This window comes from Rana temporaria, chromosome 2 (genome assembly GCF_905171775.1).
Source record: "Rana temporaria chromosome 2, aRanTem1.1, whole genome shotgun sequence".
Taxonomy (NCBI): Eukaryota; Metazoa; Chordata; class Amphibia; order Anura; family Ranidae; genus Rana; species Rana temporaria.
This window is the reverse complement of record NC_053490.1, coordinates 262,221,589-262,248,267: the sequence shown is the minus strand read 5'-3', so window position 1 is coordinate 262,248,267 and position 26,679 is coordinate 262,221,589. Positions and strand designations below refer to the sequence as shown.

The window sequence follows — 26,679 nt, the reverse complement described above, 5'->3', positions numbered from 1 at the left end:
TCTCATAATTGTAAACATAATACATCCTGCCTTAAATAAAGTGCGATAGTGGACTGGCAGCCAGTGCAAGGCACAGAGGACAGGGGTGATATGATACCTCAATGGGACATCCATAAGTAACCTTGCCGCAGCATTTTGTATGAGTTGAAGCTTCTGTACTATCATCTTTTGCAATCCCAGATATAGCGAGTTTTATAATAGTCTAGGCAGCTGCCTATCGTGGCACAGATGGCAGTTTTCCTGTCCGGGAGATCCAGATATTTAAACAACACCCTCAGGAGTTTTAGCTGCCAGTGACATTCATTGACCACCTTTTTTACCTGAGGGGCCAGGGTTAAACCTGAGTCTAAGACAAATCCCAGATCATAAACCTGGGAGGCCACCTCCGGAGGACGAGGACCAAATGAGGGAGGCCAGGGCGGAATATCTGGAGGGGTAGCCAGATCACTGATCACTGAAGATGATCACCTCAGTTTTTCCACCATTAAAGTTTCAGAAAGTTGGTGGACATACATGTATTGATGGCCTCCAGACAGATGCCAAGGGTGGCATCAGCCGGCTGGTTCCTAGGGATCCTCAGGTAAACCTGGGTGTCGTCCGCATATACGTGGTACTGGACGGCGTGGGACTTTAGAAAGGCGGTAAGAGGCCTCATATAGATATTGAACAACAGAGGATACAATGCAGAACCCTGTGGCACTCCGCAGTCCAAGGTGCTGTACTTAGACTAAAAAGGGCCAGTCTTGACTCTCTGAACTCTGCCCTCTAAAAAAAGAGGCCACCCATGCCAAAGCCGACCCGCTCATGCCCAAGACTGATCTCTCGGACATAATCTGATCTCAAGATTCCATTAAAAAGGGCGTGTTGATGTCATATCATGCAAAGGGTATTATTTCTTCTGTATGCAAACTTTGATTCATAACTTCCTGATGAAATAACTCCTAAAATACAGAAAGAAAAGGTCTTGAGACTTAGGAAATGTTGACAAGGATGAGTGGTCAGAAATACAATATATTGATGGCTCCTGAAAGAGTAACTTAGGTGTTTATTGTCCAACCATTCACTTTATAAAGCAGGCCTTTGGGATAAACCTAAATGTACTAGATATGGACAGGCCCTAGGTGATTTCATACATCTCATTTGGAGACATTGCTAAGTGGGTAAGCTATTGGAAAGATATTATTTATCATGTTAATGTTATTTTTAAAACAATTGTTAAATATATTCCATATACTGTACATGCATTGTGTGGCACCTAAAAGATCCAGAGGGCCAGATTGGTCTGAGATTAAGGCTAGGTAGAATATTGTTCACTGCTAGAAAATTAATTGCACAAAAGTAGGTTTTGCCACTGTGGCAGCAGGCAGGTTAAATTCCCTGTTTGCATCCAGGATGCAATGTATATATCACCTAGGTTCAGGCTTTATGCCAGTTTATACCTCTAGGGGGAGTGCTGGGAGTCCTGCTGGGAGGACTTGATGAGCCCAGCTGAGTTAGGTGGGCTCGTTAGGTCCTCTACAAAAACTCCCAGCATGCTAAGAGATATGCTCCAACCTGGAACCAGATCTGTGTGAATAGTCTGGGGAGTGTTCTCTGTGCGGTGAGACAAAGCCTGTGTGACTACTATTACCATAACTTTAAACAGCAGGTAGTTAGGGACTGGGGTAGCACTAGGCTGTACCCAGGTGTTAGTTAGGGACACCGATGTGTTTAGTGAGCGGTCAAGTGACCAGGGTTTATTTTTGTGTTTCTTTTGTTTCTGTCACATTTATTTTTGTATATAGTTCAAATAAAAACCGCACCTTTTTGTTTTCCTCCTACCACCGTCTGCTGTGCCTAATTGTTTTTGTGTGCTGAACCCATCCAGGGGGTCACACACACCCGCTGCCGGGCTAACTCCCTCACACCACATACATTGACAGTGGGGGTATCGATACTGGAAGTCAATTTTATTTTCAAATAATTAGAGCTATTAACCTTTTAGAATTTGGGAGCTTTAAGTAAATGTAAAAAGGTTTAGCCGGCATGGTGTCAGGTATCTGGTATGGTACTAAATTTATGAGAATATGAAAGATGCTATAAACTTGTTGGTATGATTTTTTTTTCTGGACAAGATGGATGGGATGGAATAAAGTAGAATGTGTATTATTTTAAATATGCATTGTTTGATTTAACGTGGCATTTTTCTGGCTTTTTGGATGTGGTATGTTTTGTATTGTGATGTTTTTCTATTGTATTTGTCGTAAAAAAAAATTCGATAAATAATATATGGGATGAAAAAAAAGATGGGCTATGACCTGGTGTGTGTGATTGAAATGAGAATGAATGTGCCAGGCCAGCATAGATAGTAGATCCTTTCCTCTCCCCCTATGTTTCCTTTCTCCATCCTTTACTTTTAGTTAGCAATAATCTTATACATCTATCCCTATTTGTAAATGATCCAAACCCTTGTATATAAAGATCCAGCTGCCCATGATCAAAATCAAAATGCAACATACAGGGCACATTCTACACAAACCCCAAGACATTCAGGGCTCCTATTTCGTAGCTTTCTCTGTAAAACAGATAGGAGATATGTGCGAGAGCAATTATGAAAAGGCCTACCCACTATGGAGGTTTACTTCCTCTGTTTCTTCATAATGCAAACAAAATTAAGTTATAGAACAAATGTGGGACAAAGACAGGCTGGAACTTAGTTGTGTTGAACTACTGTGGTTCCATTTAGATATAAAAAAAAACATGTTTCAACTTTCTAAAGTTAAACAAAAATGAATGAAAATTGACCCTTCAATTATACAGATTTTTGCATAACATTTTGTATATATATATATATATATATATATATATATATATATATATATATATTATGGTTCGGTCGGAAACAACAGTAGGTGGGCAGGATGTGAGAAAGCTTGTCAGTTACCTAGCATATCAGTTTTATTTTTCTTTTGGATTCCATTTACTATACTATACGCGGTTTCCCCTGCAAAAATATTCCACACTTAATTCACTATTTAGCAGGAATGAAGGAGTGTGTATTTTCTACATTGCATTGTTTATTCGTGGCTCATTATGAAGGTTCAAGCTTTACATTTGCAAACGTGTTCTGTTGAAAGGCACAAAACCTCTGTGGAATTCAAATCATTTGAAATCATCTTAGCTAAGACACTAATGAACCTCATTCCACTGCTGGAGATTCTGATTTACTAATCAATTTAGGTTTCCCAGAAAAGTTGTGTACTGCATTCCGGTGTTCTGCATGGTAACAAATTTGTACTGCAGGCTTCCAATAACACATTTTTTTCAATATAATGTAATTATGTTGTTAAGATTTTCTTCTTTGTATTACATGCCTATAATGTATCTGCCTACATAAACCTTTCAAATTATTCCACAGCTTCCTGGGAGCCCTGAATCCTGGGGTGCTCTAATAAGCAGATACTGACTTGCGAATTCAAGGCCAACCTTTGTTGCCTCCCGTGCCTTACTATTGGTCACTGAGACTATCCATTGTGTTTTTCTCATACAAGGCAAAGCAACAAGTCTGCTTTAATTTCCCACTTCTAATCTTCACATGCTCACCTTTCCTCTGCTTACCCCCTGCCAGTCCCCTGCTGCCAGCTGCCAATAAGTTATTGGTGCAAAGAAAGGAAGACCTGTGTAAGCTCCAAGCTACTCTAACTTACACTGGACTGAAAACTCGCAGCATCCTCAATTGAAAGCACTGAACCAATCACCAGCACTGTCAAATTAGAAAAAAAGCAACAAGGGGAGTAATTCCGGCCATCGACGAATCTCAGCTGGTTCAGCAGGGACCGGCCGATATTCAAACCATGTATGGGCAGGCTGAATGTACCAAGTTGATTGGGGACGACCGCACCCTGTCAACAATGTCTGTGGTTGCAGGAAGTATAACAAAGACTAAACCAAGGGATGGGGTAGCAAAGAAAAGGTATGTGAGAATTTTGCACTGCACTGGTAAAAAATATTTGCCTGGAATTCCAATATATATTTTTTACTACAGGGGTGTGACCTTATGGTCACTGCTGAACACCTACAACATAATAAATTATGTTTTTAGGTAGGGATTCCTAATTCTACCTACCACAGTGCATTCTGTGCAAAATGATCCCTTTTCAATGATGCTATGCATACATTCAAATATTCAATATTCATACTGATTTTAAAACCCAATAATGTGATCATCTGTAATAGAACTTCTGTTCTCATCTAAACAATAGTTAAAGGAGAAGTCTAGCCAAAGCTCGTTTGGCTGTACTTCTTCTGTGGATCCTAGGAGTGCAGTTTCTTTTCTGCACTCCTGTGATCCGGTTTCAGCAGAGAGTGGGCTGAAGTCCGCTCTCTGCTAACGTCACAGTCAGTCCAGGCACCGCGTCATCATGACCATAGAGTCAGGATCCGCCCAGATCCCTGGACCGACACCCGATAAGTGCCTGAGCCAGCCGCTCCCTCTCCCTCCACAGCTCAGCGCTCCAATGACAGTCAGCAGCTCTCTGCTTGAGGAGCTGTGAGAACCGAGTGATCGTCAGTGTTCGATTAGTCACCTCTGCAGAGGCACTGGGTGACAGATGCAGCATCAGTCCGATGCTGCATCCACCCAGGTAAGTAAGCATCTCTTTTAAACAGAACCCGTTATAAGAATGCTACAAGCAGATGGTGATGCATTATCCATCTACCCTTTCTTACTACTGTAATACATGTCTAAGATTTTGCCATGCCCAGCTGTATTACTTCCTGTCAGGAACACTTTATATGGGGGACAGGGAGATTACAATAAACTTACTACTAGTATGTACAATGAAGCAACTTCATTATATTAATTAATAGAAAAAAAAAAAAAAAGATTTTACCACTTCACGCCCTTAGGGCATAACTGTACATCCTCGGGTTGAAGTGTTTATACCAGGATCATGGCTGCAGCTGTGACCATGATCCCAGTAGCAAAATTTGCAGCTAGCGAAGGACTTTCTTGCAGAAGTGATCCAAGCGGCTCTACAACCGCCTGATCACCTGTACAAGACAAGCCTCCCACCATTTTTCGGGCTCTCTGATGCGATTTGGGAGCCTGAGACCATTGCGACCTGTCAGTTTGGCAGCTAGAAGAAGAAAGGCAAGCACATCCGTACTAGCCGCGCCCAATAAGTAGAAATGAAAAAAACTTTTTCTACAGGAGAAAAGTTAACAAAAAGTCCAAGAAAAGAGTCCTTATATTGATAAGCAAAGCTCCCAATATGACAATCAATAAGTGTATTCTTTAAAGGTTGCTCGTGTTGTAATATTGGATCTTTCAATCACCCGGTGACATATCATACAATTCGTGAGATCCCTCCACCGAGAGTAATGAGCCTCTTACCAGATGGCAAGTAATCAGAGCAGTTGGCTATAGACCAGCCACGGCCTTTAGATTCCCAGACGTCCCAAGACAGGACCAATAGTAACACGACCTTGGCTAAATCATTCGCTCCAATAGCGGGAGTATAAAAAAGAAAAGACGCATATAGCGTAATACCGCTGGGTAACAAATATTTATTAAAAAGTAATGTACTTACAGCAATCAGTATTAAAAACAGCGTGTGTTTTAAAATGCCGGCCGGCATGCAGGAGCCCTCCTCCCGAGCGTGGTGACGTCACTGGCTACGCCAGGAGGAGGGCTCCTGCATGCCGGCCGGCATTTTAAAACACACGCTGTTTTTAATACTGATTGCTGTAAGTACATTACTTTTTAATAAATATTTGTTACCCAGCGGTATTACGCTATATGCGTCTTTTCTTTTTTATACTCCCGCTATTGGAGCGAATGATTTAGCCAAGGTCGTGTTACTATTGGTCCTGTCTTGGGACGTCTGGGAATCTAAAGGCCGTGGCTGGTCTATAGCCAACTGCTCTGATTACTTGCCATCTGGTAAGAGGCTCATTACTCTCGGTGGAGGGATCTCACGAATTGTATGATATGTCACCGGGTGATTGAAAGATCCAATATTACAACACGAGCAACCTTTAAAGAATACACTTATTGATTGTCATATTGGGAGCTTTGCTTATCAATATAAGGACTCTTTTCTTGGACTTTTTGTTAACTTTTCTCCTGTAGAAAAAGTTTTTTTCATTTCTACTTATTGGGCGCGGCTTTTTGTTTATTTATGTTGATTGTGTACTTCGCACGATAGCTGCTGCCTTGATATTATTGTGTTGCAGCGCAGTTTTTTTGTTTCTTTTACATCCGTACTAGCCCCTATGATGTCAGAAACTGGAAGCGATGAGGATTTAGTACATTTAGTACATTTTCATTTTGGTTTGTTGTTTACAAGCTGTTATCAGCTTTTAAAACATCTGATCAAACAATCTTTGTTTGATCAACTGCTTTACGGGCAGAGGAAAGATCTGGGGTCTAAAAAAATCCAGATCTCTCAGTAAAATGTACCTGTAAAAAAGTACCCATGCAATAAAATTGATCCAAAAATAAAATGTAAAGAGACAGTGTAAAAAATGTAAATAAAATAAATAAAACTAAAGTTCCCCATCCCCCCGTGCTTATGAAAAAATGCAAACGAATGTGAGGTATCGTTGCAAACATCAGAGTGAGAGCAATAGTTATAGAGCCAGAACTCCTTTGTAACTCTAAACTGGTAACCTTTAAAGGAATTTAAAACCTCACCTATGGATAATTTAATGTATCGTGGTACATAGAATGGCATAGCATGTTAGGTATCTATTTACTCAGCGTAATAATTTTTTTTACCAAAAGAGTGGGTATATATTGTGTTTGTGTGCACAATTTTTTTCTGAAAATTTGCATTTTAACCTCTTCCCGCAATGCGGCTCTGAATTGCCGGGAGGCCGCCTATATACGGCCTCCAGGCCACTGGGGGGGCGCACGAGCGGCGCCTGCGCACGCCCGCTGCGTCAGTCAGGTGCCGATGCGCGTGCCTGGCGGCCGCGATGTCCGCCAGGCACCCGCGATCGGCAGTCACGGAGACAGGGACGTGGAGCTCTGTGTGTAAACACAGAGCTCCACATCCTGTCAGGGAGAGGAGACTGATGGTGTGTCCCTTGTACATAGGGACAACCATCGGTCACCTTCTTCACCCCCCTCCCCCACAGTAAGAATCACTAATTAGGGAATACATTAACCCCTTCCTCGCCCCCTAGTGTTAACCCTTTCCCTGCCAGTCACGTTTATACAGTAATCAGTGCATATTTATATCATTGTTCGCTGTATAAATGTGAATGGTCCCAAAAATGTGTCAAAAGTGTCCGATGTGTCCGCCGTAATATCGCCGTAAAAAAAAAAAAAAAAAAATGTCATAATTCTATCCCCTATTTTGTAGACGCTATAACGTTTGCGCAAACCAATCACTATACACTTATTGCGATTACCAAAAATATGTAGAAGAATACGTATCGGAATAAGCTGAGAAATTTTTATTTATTTTTTTATTGGATATTTATTATAGCAAAAAGTAAAATATTTTTTTTTTTTTTTTCAAAATTGTCGCTCTATTTTTGTTTATAGCGCAAAAAATAAAAACCGCAGAGGTGATCAAATACCACCAAAATAAAAAAGCTCTATTTGTGGGGAAAAAAGGACATCAATTTTGTTTGGGAGCCACGTCGCACAACCCCGCAATTGTCATTCAAAGTGTGACAGTGCTGAAAGCTGAAATTTCACCTGGGCAGAAAGGGGGTATATGTGCCCAGTAAGCAAGTGGTAAAAATGACTGTTTAAGAAGTAGGGCATAGTAACCATATTTACATATAGAATTAAAATGTGTCTTTTTGTAATCAATAAAAAAAACAATGAAGAATCTAAAAAAACACTTACAGAATTCTGATTTTCTAATGTTCAACTTTGCACGAATATGCTACATATATTAACATTGTTTACCTAAGCGCATCTTCATCCATGACATAAAAAGAGACGGAATGGAAGTTGGGTGGCAAGTGGACTTTGTATTCTTCTCCCCAGAATGGTGATAGAGTCTTCCACACTGTTGCTGTCCTATGCAAAGATCACAGTCATTGTTTATTCCTTCAGAACATTAAATTAAGCTAATAAAATAGGAGGAATAGCTTTATAGTTAGTTTTACAGACACTAACAAAGCAACTCTGAAATGGCCAACTGAAGGGCCGAAGTGAGAGAGCCTTTTTAGGTTAAATAATTGGAAGAGGATAGAAAAAAGAATTAAACTGTAAATACACCTGTAAGTTCAATAACCATCTAGTTTATTTTCCTATCACAACAGAATATAGTAGTTTGGTCTAAAGCTACCTACGAGATGACAGTCACCCCATCCTACAACAATATCAGATCCAATGCCTGGGATTTATTGTTTATGGGAAAAGATATTAAGATTTATAAATGTTTCACACATACATACTGTATCTCCTAAATCACACTCTGAAAAGTTGTTGTTTGTGCCATCTTGCTTTACGATCACTGGGGGGCAAGTGGAAGCCATGCTATGTCTGTATTCACTACTACCACCTAAAGGGAGAACAAGGGGCTCCTAAGTTTTTGAATATTTATTATTATTTAATGTGAATTTTTGATTTATATTAAAAAGGCACGGGACCCCAAGAACAGTAACTGCTATAAAGCTGAAGTTTATTGGTATATTGTTTAAACACCAGAGATAGTAATTACAGTGTCTTGAAAAAGTATTAATATCCCTTGAAATTTTCCAAATACATTTAAGTTTTTGATTGTAAGGGCCCTTTCACACGTACGGACCGTATGTCCGCATTTTCATCCGTCCGTTTGCGGATGAAAACGGGACATACTTGGGTCCCTATGTGATTCCGGGTGTCAGCGGATGAATATCCGCTGACACCCGTAATTTGTCCGCCTCCGCAAAGATCCGCATTTGCGGACGGAAGAAATCCTATTTTTCTTCCGTCTGCCGGATCGGATGAACACGGACATACGGTCCGTGTTCTTCCGATCCCCCATAGGGGAGAGCGGAGGAAACACAGGGTGGTCCCTGCACAGTGTGTGGGGACCGCCCTGTCAGCTGCCAGCTCAGCAGGGATTTTACGGAGGATCCCCGCTGAGCTTTGCGGACACACGGAGCGGATCATTACTGATCCGCTCCACGTGAAAGGGCCCTAACATGACAAAACGTGGAAAATTTCAAGGGGTATGAATACTTTTTTTTAAAGGAACTGTACATGAATGTAGTATGGTCCATGTGTTGGTGACTGTTGTGTTCCTTGTAATCTTCTATCCTCTGTACCCCTGCTGCTGTGATCTTACAGTGCAGTGGGGGTTAATATGAGCAACTTTACATGTCACTGCCACTTGTCAAAAGTGCAGACTATGTCCACCCTTTCTTCCCCCATGCGCCATTCGTTTGGTTCCCACAATGAACAGTGCTGGGTTGAGAATGGGTTCATGAATAAAAGCACATATATATACCGCTTTAAATATTTGTATTGTACATTCACATCAGTCCTTGCCCTCAAGAAGCCCACAATCCAAGGTCCCCACAACCAACATTCACACATACTAGAGTCAATTTAGACAGGAACCAATTAAGCTACCAGTGTGTCTTTGGAGTGTGGGAGGAAACCCATGCAGGCACAGGGAGAATATATAAACTCCAGGAAGGTAGTGTCATGGTTGGGATTCAAACCAACGACCCTAGTGCTGCTATGGAGAAGTGCTATTCACTTAACCACTGTGCCGCCCCACCTGGGGCACTTTTCATTCATATAAATACTGTCCCTGGTGCTGATTTAAAAAAAAAAAACATTAAACTTCAGCTTGAAGTATGAATGTTTTTTAACTAAAAACTGTAGTTAATTCTCCCAAAGCCACCAATCAGAGACGGTCTTAGGCTGATTGAAAGTTTCTGATTGAAGGTTAAATCTAGGGAGCAACTGAGAGCAATCAATTGCCCATGCATGCCCATGCGTTACCCCCAAACCTCTGTCTTCCTCTCTAGCAGTTTTCAGAATTATTTTTAACTTGGGAGGTAACTTTGTCATTACCTAAGATGAAATAAAATGTATATCAGGGAAAATAAGGCTTTCTTTTAGTAATACTGTAATGCAATCATTTTTTTTTATGTAATCCATAGACAGAAAAAATGTAACAGAACTAAAAATGTACTTTCTTCTAATTTGACCTGTGTTCGTTTAAATAAAATGAGTGTTACTGCAGATAAAAAAAATTATAGATTTGTTCTATAATGTATAATTTGTCCTTTTAGAATTATGATTCTGGTACAAAGCATTGCCAAGTTATTAACAAATTAAAACAAATTCGATTTTGCAAATTTTTTAAAGCAACACTAAAAAACTTAAAACCCAGCTCTGGGCAGAAAAAAAGAAAGTAAATAAAATAAAATGAGGGCCCTATGCAAGTGTTAAATGATCATTAACTCTAGGAGGAAGAGGCTGTATCAATTATCTTAACACTCAATACCAGCACTCTTTTCTTCTCCCCCTTGGGCTGTGGGGGTCCCTTGGCGTTAACTACAAAGCAAGGCTTTTAGTCCTGCACTGTATGTAAAGGTAGTAAGTGTGCTATCACAGCCAGGAGTGCCTTACAGAGGAAGCTGCTAGGGACTGGTCACACAGACTGAGGGAGATAGCAAAAACGGTAAATATTAGAGCGTATTCCTTTACCCCTATAAAAAAAACCTGAGTATTTAACCCTTACAGTGTGGGGGGCCCACTGCAACTGTATTTTTTTCTTGTGCAGCAACTTGGGATTTAACAAAAAAATAAAATAAAAAAACACTGTACTTTGTACCTCTCTATCCTACATCCGAACATTGTTTATAAACGCTGTGTCAGATGGTCCATTTTTTTAACAGCAGCAGCTGTGTCAGTTGCTGTATTTACACAACTCCCGTAGCATGTAGCATTCCCACTGTCCACAACTGTACAATTGTACATAGTACAATTAAGGTTCTTGCTCAGGCAGTTCCTGTTATAGGGTGACACTCTGCCTCTATCTCCCAGTTGTCACCCTGTCACATACTCTGCCAATGGAGACTACAAGCGGCCGTTCCAACATACATTGCACAGGTATGTTCCACTGCTGAAATCCATCCTGAGAAAAGCCATGCTGCTATTGCTGGAGTACATGCATGCAGATAGAAAGAGGCTTCAGAAAATCCAGTAAAGCCTCGTACACACAACCGAGGAACTCGACGGGCGAAACACATCGTTTTACTCGTCGAGTTCCTTGTTAGGCTGTCGAGGAACTCGACAAGGCAAGTTTCTCCATTCCCGTCGAGGAAAAAGAAGACATGCTCTCTTTTTGGCTCGACTGGATCCTCGTCAGTTTCCTTGTCGAAAAATGTACACACGACTGGTTTCCTCTGCAAAAAAAAAACCCAGCAAGTTTCTTTAACCACTTGCCGCCCGCCAATTAAAGATTGACGGCGGCAAAGTGGTTGCTTAATCCTGACTGGACGTCATATGATGTCCTCAGGATATTGAGCCGCTGCGCGCCCCCGGGGGTGCGCATCGCGGCGATCGTTGTTGCGGGGTGTCAGTCTGATACCCCGCAACACCGATCTAGGTGAAGTGTCTCTCACGGAGACACTTTACCACGTGATCAGCCGTGTCCAATCACGGCTGATCACGATGTAAACAGGAATAGCTCTTCCTCATTTGCGTCTGACAGACGCGAGTAGAGGAGAGCCGATCAAGGGCTCTCCTGACAGGGGGGGGGGGTTCGCGCTGATTGTTTATCAGCGCAGCCCCCCCTCGGATCGCTAAACACTGGACCACCAGGGAATTAAAAAAAAAAAATTTGCAAAAAAATAAAAATAGTAAAAAAAATGACAGTAAAAAAAAAGATGCCAATCAGTGATTGGCAACATGGATCCATAAGTGCCACAGTGTCCATCAGTGGCACCCCACCGTGCCAATCCATGCCCAGTGCCCACCTACCAGTGCCCATCTGTGCCACCCATTAGTACCCATCAGTGCCACCCATAAGTACCCATCTGTGCCGCCCATATGTGCCGCCTATGAGTGCCCTTCAGTGCCGCCTATGAGTGCCCATCAGTGCCGCCCATCAGTGCCCATCAGTGCTGCCTATGAGTGCCCATCAGTGCCGCCTATGAGTGCCCATCAGTGCCACATACCAACGCCGCCTATTAGTGCCACCTCATCGGTGCCCATCAGTACTACCTTATCGGTGCCCATCAGTGCCACCTCATCAGTGCCCATCAGTGCCGCCATATCAGTGCCCGTAATTGAAAGAGAAAACATACTTATCTACAAAAAAATTAACAGAAAAAAATAAAAACTTAATTTTTTTTCAAAATTTTCAGTCTTTTTTTAGTTGTTACGCAAAAAAAAAAAAATCGCAGAGGTGATCAAATACCACCAAAAGAAAGCTCTATTTGTGGGGAACAAAGGACGCCAATTTTGTTTGGGTACAGTGTAGCATGACCGCGCAATTGTCATTCAAAGTGCGACATGGCTGAAAGCTGAAAATTGGCTTGGGCGGGAAGGTGCATAAGTGCCCTGTATGGAAGTGGTTAATTTATTTATTTTAAAATGAATGCTAATTGCTAATGTGGGACCGTGATTTCGTAAATTAATATGTCATTGTCAGTTTTGGTTTTGTATACTTTAATGTTCTTTATTAAGGCCAGAAGCAATATCGACTTGCAACCACGCATAATAATAACACATAATAATAAACCAAAGAAAAATGATCATCTAATTGTTCTGTGTGCAGCAATGCAGCTGACATCTGGTGTGGGTAACTGAATACCACTGCACTGTGCACTAAAGTTGTCCCTAATTAAAAGTCCCCTAACACCCAGCCACAAATATGCATATGTTTCAATAATTTGCATAATAAGAAAACCCACTGGTAACTATATGATTTATAAAATTATTCATGTTGGAAAAACCCTGTGTGATTCCAAAATTATAAAGCATATCCAATACATAGAATATGACATTTTAGACCGCTTGCCTGTGAACGCCAGGGCTGCAATATCTATTTATAACTTCCTTGTTATTCTCCAAATGGCAGTAATATAAACTTTATTTTGGTTTCATTAATCTCCAGTGGCCACAAAGAGGACAACTATGACTGTAGTTGTTTTATGAACTACGCACTTTGATAGGTAAAGCCAAATGTTTGACTTGGATGGCAGCCATTAACACTGTCTTTTACGTTTGGTAAATGTCAGATAAAGGTTCATTAGATGGATTCTTGCAAGCTTAGCTGTAAATGTAGAAAGGTAAAGCTGAACTCCAGGCAAATATAAAATGTCGATATTGGACCCAGTTATGGTTTCATTTAAAAGGACACATATTTTATATACAGCAGGGAACATATTTCTTCATATCTTAACAAACCGGCCTGCTATAATCTCCTGTACAGTAGCACTCCGACTGAGGGGGAAAACTTGTGTAGCCAGATAGGCTGTACAGAATTTCACAGAGCTGCCCATCTAAATATGGCAGCTGGCAACCTTCTTTTCAGCCAAGAAGGCTGCCATTTTAGCCTACATTTGATCCCCAACTGCCATGGTGCTGCACGTGTGATCAGTTATAACACCAGACATTTGATGGTTTGACAGTTTAGTTATCAGCACAAGCAAATTGGACCGTTACATTCCTGGCACGTGTCAGAATGTAACAGTTTTTTTGAAACTCCTAAATTGTTGGATTTAACCACTTAAGGACCGCCTCCTGCACATTTACGTCAGCAGAATGGCACGGCTGGGCACAGGCACGTACCTGTACGTTGCCTTAAAGAGCCCAGCCGTAGGTCCGAAGCTCCATGACTGTGCCAGTGGGATCCCCGTGGGACCCGCGGACCCGATCGCCGTCGGTGTCCTGCGATCGGTCACAGGAGCTGAAGAACGGGGAGAGGTGTGTGTAAACACACCTTCCTCGTTCTTCACTGTGGCAGTGACACTGATCGTCTGTTCCCTGATATAGGGAATGACGATCAATGACGTCATGCCTACAGCCACACTCCCCTACAGTAAAAATCACTCCCTTAGGGCACGCATAACCCCTTAGCGCCACCTAGTGGTTAACCACTTCACTGCCATTGTCATGTTCACAGTAATCAGTGCATTTTTATAGCACTTTTCGCTGTGAAAATGATGGTCCCAAAAATGTATCAAAAGTGTCCGATGTGTCCGCCATAATGTCCCAGTCACGAAAAAAATCGCCGTTCGCCGCCATTAGTAGTAAAAAAAAAAATATTAATAAAATTGCCATAAAACTATCCCCTATTTTGTAAACGCAATACATTTTGCGCAAACCATTCGATAAACGCTTATTGCGATTTTTTTTTACCAAAAATAGGTAGAAGAATATGTATCAGCCTAAACTGAGGAAAAAAAATGTTTTATATCTTTTTTTGGGGATATTTATAATAGCAAAAAGTAAAAAAATATTGCATTTTTTTCAAAATTGTCGCTCTATTTTTGTTTATAGCGCAAAAAATAAACACTGCAGAGGTGATCAAATACCACCAAAAGAAAGTTCTATTTGTGGGAAAAAAAGGCCAATTTTATTTGGGAGCCACATCGCATGACCGCGTAATTGTCAGTTAAAGTGACGCAATGCCGAATCGCAAAAAGGGGCAAGGTCCTTAACCTGCATAATGGTCCGGGTCTTAAGTGGATAATTACACTTTAAATGCCTAGAGTTCAACTTTTATTTAAGTGGGCTGTACCTGATGATGGTCTCATCATCAATCTTCACAATGCAATATGGATCACTGCTGCCAGTTCTGAAAAAAACAAAAAAGAACAAGTCATTAATTAGGAACGTATTTTTTTACAATGACAAATCATCTATTAACAAATCGTTCATTGCTGTACACCTTTAATTTGCTGCATTTGTATAGCATGTAAGCTAGCTCGATTTACCCAATCATTTGACAAGTTGGGTCTCTTTTGCCAAAGGTAACCCAAAATCTGAATTTCTCATTCGTCAAAGTGAAGTTCAGGCTTCAGTAACCTCCTTTGTTTTTTATTTTAGAGAGTTTTTAGAGAGCCTTGTTTTCAAAGCTTTCAGGACAGCTTCCATCCCAATGCTTCAATACTTTCACTGATAAAGTATGTGAATAAGTTCTACTAAAACATATCTTATCTGTACCTGTTCGTTGTACCTGGTCAGTGACTCAGTACTGAGGTCCGACACAGCCAGGCAACTAACATTTTCTTCCAGTACAGTTTTCTTTATCATAGTATACAAAAAAAAAACAGTTACAAAACACATTACAGAGGCATGTTTATTGCTCCAAATATTGGGCCAGATCCACATAGATCGGCACCGGCGCAGCGTATCTAAGATACGCTACGCCGCCGTAACTTACTTGGCTTTGTTTCAAATCCACAACGAATTTGCGTCGTAAGTTACGGCGGCGTAGTGTATCTCTGGCGGCGGAATTCAAATCGGCGATTAGGGGGCGTGATTCATTTAAATGAAGCGCTTCCCTGCGCCGAATAAACTGCGCATGCTCCGTTTCTAAATTTCCTGCCGTGCATTGCTCGAAATTACGTCACAAGGACGTCATTTTTTAAACTTAGACGTGACTTACGTCCATCCCGATTCACGGACGACTTACGCAAAAAAAAAATTAAAATTTCGACGCGGGAACGACGGCCATACTTAACATGGCAAGTCTAACTATACGCCGCAAAATACCAGCTTTAACTATACGCCTGAAAAAGCCGACTAGAGACGACGTAAGAGAATGTGACGGCCGCGCGTACGTTCGTGGATCGTTGGAAATAGCTAATTTGCATACCCGACGCGGAAAACAACGCAAACTCCACCCAGCGGACGCCGAAGTATTGCATCTACAAACCGAAGGCGTACGAAGCCGTACGCCTGTCGGATCAAACTCAGATGCCGTCGTATCTTGGTTTGAGGAATCAAACTAAAAATACGACGGGGGAAATTTGAAAGTACGCCGGCGTATCAGTAGATATGCCGGCGTAATCTCACTGTGGATCTGGCCAATTTAGCTTAAAGTGGATGTCCTGCCCAAAAAAAAAAAATAAACACATAATGCAGCTGCAGGCTTTTAATAAATGGACACTTACCTGTCCTGGAGTCCAGCGATGTCACCACCCGCAGCTGATGTTTTCATCAGCTGTCGGGTGCTGCCGCTGCCCTTGCAGGTAAGGGTACCCGGCAGTGTAACCTTTCGGCTTCACAGCGTCCGGGGGAGGAAGAGGGAGCACCGCGTTGACGTCCCAGGCTCCACTTTTGGGTGTAACTCTGGTTTATTGTGGCTAAAAAATAAAACCTTAAACACTATTTCATGATATTTGACCCTAGATGTCTCCCTCCCCCCCAGACCTTGTTCATAATCTCCAAGAATCTTATGAATGCCAATGAATGATGGATCCTCTTCCATATCTAGACATCAATCTTACCTAATCAAATGACAGCATTTGTCAAGCTAATTGTCTTCCTATTTTCAAATATCTATGCAAACAGTTAACAGAATAGGAAAAGTATCCCTTCTCTTGTCTGGGACGTGTCATTGTAATAAAAATTACCTTTTTACTTCAATTTATTATACACTTTTTGTGTACGCTTACTCCCCATACTCTCCCATATTCTCTGAATTCTACAGAACAGAATCCTTCACCCCATCTGGAAACCAATTTGACCAGATTAGCACGACAAACTATCTATAAGCCTAAACCTAGAGGGGGGCTAGGTGTACCCCATTTAGCAAACTACTACTAAGTTGCTCAAATTACTCAACTTACTGCCTCGTTTGTCAGCAACAATGAATCAGCAACATGCAGACAGGGTAAACACAGTTGATCGATAATAAATTGCTTTATGACTCACTAACCATGAGTGAAAGAAATGTTTTTGTGTTACCCAAGAAATCATAAATTCTGCCAGGGAAGGTAAACTTATGAGCACTTCTGTATGTGTAATTTTTAGAATCTTTATATAACGTATAAAACCAATTAATGAGAATCTTAAAAAAAAGGAGTAAACACAGGTCTTTTTTTGTTGTTATATATTTTTTAGATTTTTAGATTTTTTAGGGTTGGTTTACAAATGTGCAGGTCGTGCAGGCCGCATTTGCTCGGGCAGGCAGTCCATTCAGATTCAGGTCTTCAAAACTCCCATTTATAAACAAACTTAAAATGTGGCTAAAGACCAAGGACTAGTATTTTCCCACCAGATCCCACAATGCAAAACACTAACATGCAAGGGTAGCTGAAAAGATCAGAATTTATAGTCAGAATTAGGCCCCTTTTGTATGGGTGGTTCGATCAGGTCTGCCTGTCAGTTTCTCCCAAGCAGACATGCCGTATAGGTTCATAAACAGACGGATGTAAACAGAAATGCACCAGCGCACATCCACTTAGCTCTGAGTGCATCCAGGTCTGGAAAAAATAGAAGAGGTCTGCACCATTTTTCATTTTTTTTCCAACCTACACATGACAGATAAGAGGAAGTTTGTTGAAACAGACACAAGTCTATTTACGTTGGTGTAAATGTAGCCTTAACAAAAATACTTCCTGTAGCTTTACTGCTTCCTTATGTCATTTCCTGCTTATTGGACAGAAGTAATGGTATTAATTCACTGCCCCATGAGGAAGTTCGAAAAAAGAGGTGACCCAGAAGGACAATTACCTGCACCAGGAATATGAAAGTACTGTATAGGCAAAACATTTTTTTTCAGTTTTGAATCGAGTAGGGAATAGTTAAAATCCAGTGAGTTAAATGTTTGCTGTCTGTGTCCCATCAGGGTGATTTCCGTTTACTTTCTGTCCCAGAGACACAAGAGAATTTTTTAGAAAGTTAAGGGAATCCCCATTGTAGACAGCTGTCAGTAGAGCAGGTGAGCCTATTGAAAATCTTCTCTTCTCTATTTGTTGTGGTGAAGACTCATAATTTCTGTATTTCACACAATTTCACACCTTTATGTCTTGATGACAGTGGTCACTAAGGCAAATAGATGGGTGGAACTACCCAGCTGGGATACAGACAGCAACTATAAGGTCACATAGGTTCTAACCCTTCACTACTCTATTCAAAACTGAAAAAGTGTTTAGCTATATACAGTTGTGTTAAAAATTATAGCAGTGTGCTTAAAAAAGTGAGTAAAGTTCAAAATCCTTATAATTTAGCTTTTATTTCCATACACGCAAATGCATTGGGAACACTGCACAGTCTATTCCAAATCAAAACATGAAGAAAAATAGCAGTCTGCATTTTTCTTTACAAACTCAAACATTTACTGTAAAAAAAATAAAAAATGCTTGAAGATTTAGCTTTCCTGTGAATCACTGAACTAATATTTAGATGTATAACCCCTGTGTTGCATGGGGTCAACTAATTTCTGGCACCTGTAAAAAGGTATTCCAAACCAGGATGATTGTACTACATTCCACAATTGCGCTCCATTTTCTGGTTTTACCTCAAAAACAGCATTTTTTATGTCACCCCACAAGTTTTTTATTGGATTAAGGTCTGGGAATTGGGCTGGCCACTCTATTACGTTAATCTTGCTGGTCTGGAACCAAGATGCTGCTCACTTATTGGTGTGTTTGGGGTCGTTGTCTTGTTGGAACACCCATTTCAAGGGCATCTCCTCTTCGGCATAAGGCAACCTCTTTGAGTATTTTGATGTATTCAAACTGATTCATGATCCCTGGTATGCGATAAACCCAACACCGTAGTATGAGAAACACCCCCATATCATGATGCTTGCGCCACCATGCCTCACTGTCTTTACAATGTACGGTGGCTTGAATTCAGTGTTTGGGGGTTGTCTGACAAACCGTCTACAGCCCCTAGACCCAAAAAGAACAATCTTGCTTTCATCAGTCTACAAAATGTTGCACATTTTTCTTTAGGCCAGTCAATGTGTTCTTTGGAGAATTGTAACCTCGTTGAGCAGACCGTTTTTTCAACAATGGGACTTCTTGCCGATAGTTTGGCTTCACATAGGCGTCTTTTAACTGTTACAGTACTCACAGGTAACTTTAGACCTTCTTTGATCACCCTGGAGCTGATCATTGGCTGAGTCTTTGCCATTTTGTCTATTCTTCGATCCATTTGAATGGCAGTTTTCTGTTTCCAAGTTTTTCTGGTTTTGGTTGCCATTTTAAAGCATTTGAGATCATTTTATCAGTTTCTGCACTTCTTTATATGTTTTCCTCTCTCCAATCAACGTTTTAATCAAAGTACCCTGCTCTTCTGAACAATTGGCTAGATTCACAAAGAGTTACGCCGGCGTATCAATAGATACGCCGTCGTAACTCGGAATCTAAGCCGTCGTATGTTTAAGTGTATTCTCAAACTGACATACACTTAAACTTAGCTAAGATACGACGGCCTGCGCCGTCGTATCTTAGCTGTCTAGTTCCGCCGGCCGCTAGGGGCGTGAACGCTGAATTACGCCTAGAATGCGTAAATCAGCGAGATACGCCGATTCACGAACGTACGCTTGCCCGTCGCAGTAAAGATACGCCGTTTACGTAAGGCGATTCCCGGCGTAAAGTTAGTCGAACAAATAGCTGGACTAGTCAATATTAAGTATGGCCGTCGTTCCTGCGTCAAAATTTAAAAAATTTACGTTGTATGCGTAAGTCGTCCGTGAATGGGGCTGGACGTAATATACGTTCACGTCGAAACCAATACGTCCTTGCGGCGTACTTTGGAGCAATGCACACTGGGATATGTCCACTGACGGCGCATGCGCCGTTCGTAAAAAAACTTCAATCACGTCGGGTCACGAGTAATTTACATAAAACACGCCCCCTCATCCTCATTTGAATTAGGCGCTCTTAGGCCGGCCCATTTACGCTACGCCACCGTAACTTAGGAGGCAAGTGCTTTGTACCTGAATCTAGCTAAATGTCTGGAACGACTAATTTTACTCAGATTTTCAGAGAAAAATGCACTATACCAAGTATGTACAACATTTGCTGCCTATAATCGTCCCTAAATAATTGCCACCTGTTTGACACCTGGTTTTCTCACAGACTGAATGACCTCATTATTGAACTCCACACTGCTGCTATCTTGAACACACACCCTTTCACTTAATGATTCAATTACACAGAATTACACAACTGCATGTCATGACTGTTGGGTTTTCTATTACTCTACTATACCTACTAGTAAATTATTTGCCATGTAGAAATACAGTATCTCACAAAAGTGAGTACACCCCTCACATTTTTGTAAATATTTTATTATATCTATTCATGTGACAACACTGAAGAAATTACACTTTGCTACAATGTAAAGTAGTGAGTGTACTTGTATAACAGTGTAAATTTGTTGTCCCCTCAAAATAACTTAACACACAGCCATTAATATCTAAATAGCTGGCAACAAAAGTGAGTACACCCCTAAGTGAATATGTCCAAATTAGGCCCAATTAGCTACTTGACTTATAGAGCGGATGCTGAACTGAAATCCATCCTTCAGGCACTACCGACGAAAGCTGACATTGAGGCCCTGAAATGGCGCGTGGAAGCCATCTATAGGAAGGAAATCTGTGCCTTTAAACAGGACGTTCAAATCCTTACCACCAGAGTCACGGCGGGGGAAGCCTCTTTGTCCACGATAGACCAGAGCGTAACTGCATTGGAGGCACTATAAAGTTCTCATACAGAAGCTGCAATGGGCCTGCAGTTACACCTGGAGGAGATGGAGGACCGGATTGATCTGATCTGGTTAGTGATGTTGGACTGCTATTATTTAGAAACACAATTGTATATGATCCAGAACTGTTGCACTGAAAACAAACAGTGAACCCCTTTACAGATGTGTGGTATAATGTGTACAAATTATAAGCACCATTAGTGAATACATTTCAAAGAGTTCATCAATATATATCTAGAATACACTGTGACTCCCTCCACATCGCCGCACGTAGCCTCTTACCGACACTGAAGCCCCCAAGCTACAGGCGATCTATAGAGGTGTGTAGACTTTAAAGCAATGAATCCTTCCGCTCTGGAACCACAGAGCATAGGAGACTGCACCAATGATATTACCCCACAAAGGAAACCGATTACAACCGCCAATAGTGTAAAACCCTCAGGTCTATTGGTGTAAAAGCTAAAAATCGACTCACATTACATCCACATGGCGTATGTATCATCCACAAACAGCGCCGCTAGTACCAGCTTCAGCGGTGCTGTTTGTGGATTATACATGTGCAAAACTATAGATGTGATGTGAATAGGTGAAGTGATTGGGAGGAGCAGGACCATTGTTAAATTCAATGATTTGTCAATGAAAAGCATTGGCTGACGTTTCGTTCCCTGCATTTTAAGTGTACAAGAACTAAATATTTCAAGTTTGAGTAATCCATACAGAATGGCTGCAATAAAAAGGCTTAATTTGCAGAGTTGAATTTCTGCCACTTTATAAATATGCTTTTTAGTCATCTAAAAACATATACAAACTCTTCCTAGCTATAGACAAGGCAGTACCATTCTAATTATGTTTGCGCCTTAGCCACCCACACTGTTCTAGAAACTGAGAGATTGCACAGAACAAAATGAATAAAACCACCCTTCCAGAGGTTTACTGAAAGATTTTCTTAGTCAATGAGAAATTATATACAACTTGAAAGTCATTTCTGATTTCAGCCTAATAAATTCACTGAGTGATCTGACTTCGCTAGATTGATCAACCGAAGCTTAAAGGACAAATCCAGCTTCAAATGTCCTTTTGCTTTGGATAGTATGGAGAAAGAAGAGAACTTCTGTCAATTTTTTTTTGCTATCTGGGCTCTACTGAGATTTCTTCTGGCTTTGTTGTCACCAGAATGGGAAGTAGGGGTAAATGTCCAGCAGGGACACTTAATAAGACACAGTATTAAAAAGCTAATGGAGCTTCTATCCTTTTACCACTCAAATAAAAAGTAATTTTGATGTTTTATGTGCCCCATTGGAAACTTTCCCTGTGGAACTGCACTCTCGCCATCATTGTTTACTATTTTTAATCCTCATTCTGCTACCAATAGTAAATAGATAGGAAAATATATCATATTTACTTGTTTTAAATGTTTTTTCTACATTTCTTTAGTTACTGTTTTTTACTGGCTGTCAGTAAAAATACTGACGGTTGGCAATACTGAGTGTGACATGGCCACACCCCCACTCTCTTCTCAAAGGATTTGACTGACAGCCTATGGCTCCCACTGCTCACACAGGCCCAGATTCACGTAGCAGAGCGCATCTTTGTGCGGGCGTAACGTATCCTATTTACGTTACGCCTCCGCAACTTTGACAGGCAAGTGCTGTATTCACAAAGCAAAGTTGCGGCGGCGTAGCGTAAATAGGCCGGCGTAAGCCCGCCTAATTCAAATGTGGAAGATGTGGGCGTGTGTTATGTAAATTTAATGTCACCCCACATAAATGATGCTTTTTACAAACGGCGCATGCGCCGTCCGTGAAAGTATCCCAGTGCGCATGCTCCAAATGAACCCGCAAAAAGCCAATGCTTTCGACGTGAACGTAAATGACGCCCAGCCCTATTCGCGAATGACTTACGCAAACGACGTAAAACGTGAAAAATTCGACGCTGTTCCGACGTTCATACCTAACATTGGTACGCCTCATCTACGCCTCATAGAGCAGGGGTAACTTTACGCCGGAAAAAGCCTTACGTAAACGGCGTATCTGTACTGCGACGGCTGGGCGTACGTTCGTGAATCGGCGTATCTAGCTGATTTACATATTTCTAGGCGTAAATCAGCATACACCCCCCTAGCGGCCAGCGTAAATATGCAATTAAGATACGACGGCGTAGGAGACTTACGCTGGTCGTATGTTATACAAATTCTGGCGTATCTGATTCTTTGAATCAGGCGCCAAGATACAACGCCTCAGACTCAGAGATACGACGGCGTATCTGGAGATACACCGTCGTATCTCCTACGTGAATCTGGGCCACAGTCTCTTGTTAGTAGAGGAAGAGAGTAGTGCAGTTCTGCAGACAGGACAGCAATGGATCGGTGAATAGAGCCATGTAACTGTTTAGAGAGGGGGGTGGGGGGAAGCCGGTAGTTTATGTTTTTTTTACCTTAATGAATAGACGGCATTAGGGTAAACAAATAAAAACACTTTAAAACTACTTCAAGTCCGTTTCTATAAAAACACCACTGTAATAAAAAGGCATAAGAATTTTACCTACAGATAACAGTAAAAATTCAAATTGAGATTTTAACACATCCCAACACTGTAAAAAATGTGCCCAGAATTCCATTTTAGTGAACCCATCTGCTTTATATTATGACTAGATGTGCCAGTTTAAAGTTTCCTCATTTCATGAGTTAATGCCAGTAAAAGCATGACATTTCTCTCCTCTAAATACTCAATGGCTCTTTTGTGATATTTTAGAAACAAATAGATGTGGATTTACACAGCTTCTGCCAAGTTTCATTCTGATTCAGATATCAAGCCAACATTACCAGCAAGAGCAGATGGCTATGTGGATAATCACATTCTAAATTATTCTCCATGAAGCATATGTTGTATATTGCAGTAAGAATTGCAGGATAACACTGGTAACAACAATAAAACAATAGATTTATAATGTAAATGCAAAAAAATCTAATAATAACTGTAACTCAAATATAGTCAATGCCTAAATGGCAAGTATCAGCAGGTGCTCAGCTTTATAAAGTGGAGTGTTAGGTTATTCACAATGCAGCTAATACTGGTGTATACGTTTAATAGCAGGAGGCTCAATAGGGCAAATAAATATTTGAGTGTCTCCCCGAGGTGGTGTGCAGCCAAAGCTTTTGTCCCGAAAATAGATCCGATTTTTTAAGACTTTGTATGGCTACTTTATTTCTTTTTTCTGTTAAATTATTTATTTTAGCTTAGGGGAAAAGAATACAAATCAAATAATTAAAATAGAAAGTGACGTGTGATAAGAATATATATAGCACAAAAAAAAATAGAACCCTCTACTATTCGGCTTTATATTTTTTAGTGACATGAATTGTTTAAATAATCATACCATTAGTAAGTCTGCTTAACCACAATCAAGATTCATATACTATATACAGTGCCTTGAAAAAGTATTCATACCCTTTGAAATTTCCAAATGTTGTCATGTTACAACAAAACACGTAAATGTGTTTTATTGGAATTTTATGTGATAGACCAACACAAAGTGGCACATAATTGTGAATTGGAAGGAAATTTATAAATTGTTTTCAATTTTTTTTTATAAATAAATATCTGAAAAGTGAGGTGTGCATTTACTCTGACACCCCTAACTAAAATCTAGTGGAACTAATTGCCTTTAGAAGTCAACCAATCAGTAAATAGAGTCCACCTGTGTGTATAAATACAGCTGTTCTGTGAAGCCATCAGAGGTTTGTTAGATAACCTTAGTGAACAAACAGCATCATAAAGGGCAAGGAACACACCAGACAGGTCAGGGATAAAGTTGTGGAGAAGTTTAAAGCAGGGTTAGGTTATAGAAAATATCCCAAGCTTTGAACATCTCACGGAGCACTGTTCAATCCATCATCTGAAAATGGAAAGAGTATAAACCTACCAAGACATGGCTGTCCACCTAAACTGACAGGCCGGGCAAGGAGAGCATTAGTCAGAGAAGCAGCCAAGAGGTCCATGGCAACTCTGGAGGAGCTGCAGAGATCCACAGATCAGGTAGAAGCATCTGTCCACAGGACAACTATTAGTAGCAATAGTAGCAAGAAGCAGTGGGGGCCCGTCAATTAGGGGCTCCAGAGCACCGTCCCCTCTATCCATGGCCGCCACCCCCATGCTCTATTCACGTCCGATATTCTGACAGGACACCGCTACCCCCTATCCATGCATCTGGCCCCTTTCATGACACTGGGTGCGTGAATTACAATGGCAGGGGTGTTTTTTTGTAGCACCCGATTAGAGCCATACTCTCTAATAGGCTTCAAAATAGGGTGGGCTTGTGGTGCAGAGCATTGCACCAGGAGCCCACCCAGGTGTTACATCAGCGAATGAATATTCACTATTGAAACACTGATCCTCAATCCGGCCAATCAGAAAATCAAAAGCAGGTCTGAGACCCGTTTTCCGATTGGTTGAATAGTGAAGAGTCCCAATTGGCCGCCGAGGAGGGAGAAAATGGAAGCCGCCGCCATGCCTGTGGAAAACAGGGGAAGGGAAGCCGCCGGTGAAGCCCAGGAGAAGCGCTGCCCACCATAGATGGGGTAAGTGCACCAGACCTACCCACCTGAATGACCGAAGGGGGGGTGGTACAGATTGCCACCCCCAAAAAATCACCACCGGCCACCACTATCAAGAAGAAAGCCATTGTTGAAAGACAGTCATAGGAAGTCCCATTTGCAGTTTGTGAGAAGCCATGTGGGGGACACAGCAAACATGTGAAAGAAGGTGCTCTGGTCAAATGGGGCCAAAATTTAACTTTCTGGCCTCAAAGCAAAGTGATATATGTGGAGTGCAAAACTAACACTGCACATCACCCTGAACACACCATCCCACCGTGAAACATGGTGGTGGCAGCATCATGTTGTGGGGATGCTTTTCTTCAACAGGGAAGCTGGTCAGAGTTGATGGGAAGATAAATAAAGCCAAATACAGGGCAATCTTAGAAGAAAACCTGTTAAGATTCTGAAAAAGACTTGAGACTGGGGTTGAGGTTCACCTTTCAGCAGGACAACGACCCTAAACATACAGCCAGAGCTACAATGGAATAGTTTAGATCAAAGCATATTCATGTGCTAGAATGGCCCAGTCAAAGTCCAGACCTAAATCCAGTTGAGAATCTGTGACAAGACTTAAAAATTGCTATTTACAGACGCTCTCCATCCAATCTGACAGAGCTTGAGCTATTTTGCAAAAAGGAATGGGTACCAATATTACTCTCTAGATGTGCAAAGCTGGTAGAGACATCCCCAAAAACACTTGCAGCAAAGTGCAAGGGTGGTTCTACAAAGTATTGACACCAAGGGGGGGGGGGGGGGCTGAATACAAATGCACGCCACACTTTTCAGATATTTATTTGTAAATAATGATGAAAACCATTCATCATTTTCCATCCACTTCACAATTATGTGCCGCTTTGTGTTGGTCGATCACATAAAATCCCAACAAAATACAATGATATTATTACTAGCAAAAGTATGCCTGTTCCAGAACAGAACAGGAAAGGTTAGGAATATAACAAACAACGTTAAAGAAGTGTCTTAGCAGGCAGTATATGCAGTAGAGGAGTGTGAAGGGTATGACAACAGGCAGTATGTGCAGGAGAGTAGTATGAAGGGTATGATAGGGAAGTGTGGGTGATAAGATAAGGGACAGCATGTGAATAAGAGAAGAGTGGATGAGGGATGCAAGCAGTATGTGCATGAGAGGAGTGAAGATATGATAGAAAACAATGTGCAGGAGAATAAAGCAGAGGATATGATCGGACGCAACTTGTGCAGAAGTGAAATGCACTGGATATGACAGTGGGCAGTTTGTGTGGAAAAGGCATGTGGAGGCTATACCAGGAGCAGTGTTGCCAACCACCCGTATTTTTACAGCAGCCCGTAAAAATACGACACTTTTACCCATGCCCGTAAATGTCCGTAGTACAGAAAAGGTGCCAGTAAAAATGCCTGTGACCAGCTCAGCTTGGAACTGCGCATGTGCAATTCCCAGAGATCCCCGAGAGCCAGCTGCCTGAGA

General features: G+C 41.3%; 1 protein-coding gene across 2 annotated transcripts in view; it reads right to left on the bottom strand.

Moving 5' to 3' along the window:
- LOC120926714 (ras GTPase-activating protein 4-like) overlaps positions 1-26,679 on the bottom strand; it is a 186,678-nt gene that overhangs the window by 111,432 nt on the left and 48,567 nt on the right. Inside the window, exons 2-3 of one of the 2 annotated variants that reach the window (XM_040336869.1) lie at positions 14,697-14,753; positions 7,907-8,020 (exon numbers count right to left, since the gene is read on the bottom strand). In XM_040336869.1, the coding sequence (XP_040192803.1) occupies positions 7,907-8,020; positions 14,697-14,753 (171 nt within the window). The remainder of the gene's footprint in view (positions 1-7,906; positions 8,021-14,696; positions 14,754-26,679) is intronic. The other variant, XM_040336870.1, reaches the window with a different exon arrangement.